The sequence below is a fragment of the Formica exsecta genome, unplaced genomic scaffold, assembly GCF_003651465.1.
Source record: "Formica exsecta isolate Colony F162 unplaced genomic scaffold, ASM365146v1 scaffold13, whole genome shotgun sequence".
In the NCBI taxonomy this organism is placed as follows: Eukaryota; Metazoa; Arthropoda; class Insecta; order Hymenoptera; family Formicidae; genus Formica; species Formica exsecta.
The window spans coordinates 783,551-788,081 of NW_021848632.1; the positions used below are offsets into that span (position 1 = coordinate 783,551).

Genomic DNA, 4,531 nt, shown 5'->3' on the forward strand with positions numbered 1-4,531 from the left:
ATTATTATTTTTAATTCAACGTGTTATTGTATAGTTATAATGCTTTTCATATAATAATAATTCTGTTATTATTATAATCAAATAATTAATTTTCTATATATATAAATTTATAATCATTATAGATTATTATACAATAGATAGCCACATTTAACGCCAAATGCAGGATGCATACATATCCGGTCTTCAGCCGACAATAATAAATCAAATTACTCACCAAAAATTGTAGCGTTTTGCGGTGTAATAATCGCTCCTTCGATCTCCAATTTTCGGCTCTTTTCCTTTTCGTCGAGGATATATTTGTGGATTGAACCGGCAGAAAACATGCTCTGCAATCACACGAATATAAATTGTTACTACCAATCGATCATATCTAATACTAAATATACTTATACGCGATCATATTATAATTAACAATAAATAATCAAACAAATTTACGCACCGAAATTCACCGTATACTACTTCAACATATTGTGCCTATAATTCCTTGCGTGGTGACCGTTGACCGCGCGATCACTCGTATGATAAATAACACTCGAATTTCGGCGAACTTCTCTCGCTTCGCGCCACACGAATTTTCTCTCCAAAATGCATGATAATATATGATCGCGAACATAAACGAACGCGACGCGATAATAATCTGAAACTTTATTTGCTATTCACGATGTAAATTAACCTGCTCATCCGCTGTTTGATGATTAAAATCTCTGGAAGATCCTGTCCACGACTCAGCACCGATTCTGCATTCTGCAGCCGCCGCGACGAATATGGCCGCCAACGCGTATGCGCGCGCAGCGCCCAGCACCAGTAACTTCTCTCGCTTCGCACCGCATGAATTTCCTCTCAAAATGCGCGATGACATACGATTGCGAACGTAAATGAATATAATGCGACAATAATATGAAACTTTATTTACCATCCTCGATGTACATTAACCCGCTCATCCGCTGTTTGATGATTAAAATCTGTGGAAAATGTTGTCCTCGACTCAGCACAGACTTTGCATTCTGCAACCGCCGCGGCGAATATGGCCGTCGACGCGCATGCGCACGCAGTGCCGATACAAGTATAATTACTATATATCTTTCTATATATTATATTATATACGATTTTTATATAAAGCCAGTAAAAATTTCTAGATAGAATAATTATTTTAATTACTCTAACAGATATGTAAATAACATAATGTGCACAAAATTTAGAACGCATAATGAAATTTCAAGGAAAAACAATCATATAGTAACATTGTCTAAATGTGTTTTGAGATATTAGTATAACAAAAAAATATAATTTTTTTTTTTACATAAAAATAATAAATTTACATATAAATTAAGTTTTTTAGTGTATATATATGGAGTTTTATGCACTTGGGGTGTATTCGTGAAAAACATATTGTGTCTAGGTATTTGTTCATATTGTTTGAAAAATCCTAAATTATATTTTTATTGATCAATTTTATTTTCTTGAAAATTTACATTATTAATTAACTCCTTTCGCCGCTAATCTCTTGTCACGTTCCTCGGCAATCGACAGCTTCACACCTCTATCTCGTGGTAAACTCACGTAAGCCTTCGTGCCTTTGCCAATGATGAAGACATTGTTCAATCTGGATAAATTTACATTGCATATTAAAAACATAATAGGTTAAACGCTTACTACTATTACTGAAAATAAATTGCATATAACATGTGTTGTTTCCTTCTTGGGTAATACGGAAAATCTAATAACGATAATCAGTGACCAATATGAAGGAATTTAATCTTGGCCAGATTTTGACTATAATACATAATATACACATATCATAGCTTCGATATGGCCCTGAATTACAAAGCTAAACCCTTTAAAAATAAATAAAAACTGAAACTATTTATGAGAGAGAGAACTTAAAGTAATAAGATACTATAAAGCAAGTTCTTTTAAAATAAAATATGTACGAAAAAGACAGAGAAAAGTTTATATAATTTTATCATCAATATATTTACAATTGGAAATAATTAAAGAGTTTTAAACTTAATAGAGTTTAAAATTTATAAAAATAAAACACGTATTTTATTCTATGTACCTTGTGGCAAAAGTATGTCCCTGCGTATCTTTTATGTGGCAAATGTCGAAGGAGCCAGGATGACGTTCACGGCTCACAACAGTACCGACACGACCTAAATTCCTTCCACCAGTAATCATGCATAGATTACCTGATAAACAAGAGAGAATTATATTCAATATCTTTCTTTTTGTCTAATATATGTGTGTTTATATGTATATATGTCTATGTAAGTGTGTATATTTTTTTTAACAAAATAATATTTACTTGTTATATATTGTGTCATTCTTTTATAATATCAGTTAATTATTTTTTAGTATTTTAATATTATTACAGAAAATTAAAAAAGGAAAAGAAAAGAGAAAAAGGAATAATTACCTGAATCAAATCTAATAGAATCCAAGATCTTGCCAGTAGCAATATCCAGATGAATAGTGTCATTAACTTTTATAACAGGATCAGGATATCGGATTGTTCTACCATCATGTGTTACCAAAAATGGTATTCCTTTAGGACCAGTCTGAACACGCTTTACCTTGCACAATTTGTACTGTAAAAATGCCACACATAAATATAAGATATAATATTTTGCTTAATGCAAAATCTATGCAAGTTCTATATGATATCAAGCAACTTACCTTGGCTTCTTCAGCAGTAATGCGATGAGTAGTGAAACGTCCCTTGACGTCATAGATCAAACGGAAAAACTCACCAGTCTTCTCGATTGTAATGACATCTAAAACATTTTAATTGCAATACAATTAATCTATATCAGTTTATACTTGTATCAATGCACAAGTTAAATATTTTTGTGCACTTCCTGGGTAATACAGAATATGTGCAATATGTGCAACTAATCTGTGACCAAAGTAAAGAACTTGCTTATTATTGGCCAACTCTTGACTATAACACTTTTGCAATCATATTATAGCTTCAATATATGGCCCATTTTAACTTTTTTATACAAGGTAATGTAAAATATATGTACCTAAAAAGTAAAAGATATAAAAGTAAAAGCACTTACCCATAAAACCAGCAGGATAGTTGGGATCAATGCGAATCTTTCCGTCCACCTTAATCAAGCGCTGCATGACGATCTTAGTGACCTCACAATTAGTCAAAGCATACTTCAATCTATTACGTAGAAAGATAACCAAAGGGAGCGATTCCCTGAGTTTGTGCGGACCGGTGGATGGCCGGGGGGCATATACACCCCCCAGTTTGTCCAACATCCATGCTTTAGGTGCGTTAAGACGTTTAAGATGCTTCTTTGGACCACGAGCCTAAAAGAAAAGATTCAATAATCAATAATAAAATTAATGAGTATATAAATTCTTTTTCATAAAAAATGTATTTGTTCTGAAAACTAGATAGTATATATATTTGACAAATCAAAATATTTTAACATCTTGCGTACAAATACACACAATCAAATCTGAAAAATACTAGCAAACAATTCTTTTTACATAAGTTTTATAAAAAAAAGATTTTTATAAAACTTTTTTGTTTTAAATCAATCTTAATTTTATATATATCAATAATAACTATTATATTTTTTAACAATAATCTGTTATTTTAAATAAACATTTTTTATTAAAAAAAATTGTTTATATATCTTAAATTTTTTTTTACCCAGAACATAAATATTTAAAACAATCTTACCGCATATTTTCCTGCGCTAACACAGTTTTTAATATTACCAATACAATGAGAGAGAATGTAAAATAATGTGCATGTGTGTTTGTCGCAAAACTTAGGTTATATATCCAAATTTAGGTTAGATATCAAATTGAAGTAATTTTATAACTCGAGTTAAGCTATAATTTTTTCAAATATCAAGAAAAAACAGTTGTAATCTAATAACAGTGCAATAAAAAGCAGGAGATATCAAGAATTTGTTAAAAGGAAACAAAGTGGAGCGATGTCATGCATCGAAATAACACTATTATTTTCCCAACAATAAGACGTACATATTAATTAATAAACTTATTATTGATTGCACGAAAATGTTTACAACGATTTTTTCTTGTATATTAAAAGGATTCACATCACATATGCGTGATGCAGATAGATTTTAAGAGACGTAACAACCTTACCATCTTGGAATTTTAACCGGAAAGGTACGAGAACATGCGTTGACATACGTCGGACCAGTGTTGTAGATGGGGCCGAGTTTCCTCGCGCATGCGCGGCGAACGTAGCATCAATGAAGTATATATATGGATAAAAAGGTGTACCATTGACCACCCGTACATAATTTTGCAAAAGTTTTTGTAATTTAAGGAAAAATTGTGTGATGAAAGAGATAAACTGAAAGAGGGAAGAATGTTAAAATAATTTAAAGCACAAAATATATATAATAACAAAACAAAATAAAACTTTCGCGCCCACAGCATAACCTTGTTATTACTGCAGATAGATACGTCGTTGCTAATGGTTATCATGGCCGCGCATGCGCGAGAAAACCCGGCCCGTCTCACAACACTGCATCGG

General features: G+C 31.6%; 2 protein-coding genes, 1 long non-coding RNA gene and 1 other non-coding gene across 6 annotated transcripts in view; 1 reads left to right on the forward strand and 3 right to left on the reverse strand.

Moving 5' to 3' along the window:
- Window positions 1–1,040, reverse strand: part of LOC115245791 — a 39,420-nt gene extending 38,380 nt beyond the window's left edge. Inside the window, exons 1-2 of the long non-coding RNA XR_003885600.1 lie at window positions 914–1,040; window positions 215–326 (exon numbers count right to left, since the gene is read on the reverse strand). This is a non-coding gene — a long non-coding RNA (uncharacterized LOC115245791). The remainder of the gene's footprint in view (window positions 1–214; window positions 327–913) is intronic.
- Window positions 1–4,531, forward strand: part of LOC115245780 (CREB-binding protein-like) — a 100,011-nt gene that overhangs the window by 90,854 nt on the left and 4,626 nt on the right. The window lies entirely within an intron of this gene.
- Window positions 1,430–4,230, reverse strand: LOC115245785 (40S ribosomal protein S4). The gene is made up of 6 exons (XM_029824273.1): window positions 4,135–4,230; window positions 3,063–3,321; window positions 2,677–2,774; window positions 2,417–2,588; window positions 2,060–2,189; window positions 1,430–1,603 (listed from the first exon to the last, which is right to left on the reverse strand). Exons 1-6 carry the CDS (start codon window positions 4,135–4,137, stop codon window positions 1,477–1,479), a joined length of 789 nt encoding a protein of 262 aa, XP_029680133.1. The 5' UTR covers window positions 4,138–4,230; the 3' UTR covers window positions 1,430–1,476.
- On the reverse strand, window positions 1,687–1,819 carry LOC115245792. The gene has a single exon (XR_003885601.1). It is a non-coding gene; the product is annotated as a small nucleolar RNA SNORA16B/SNORA16A family (small nucleolar RNA).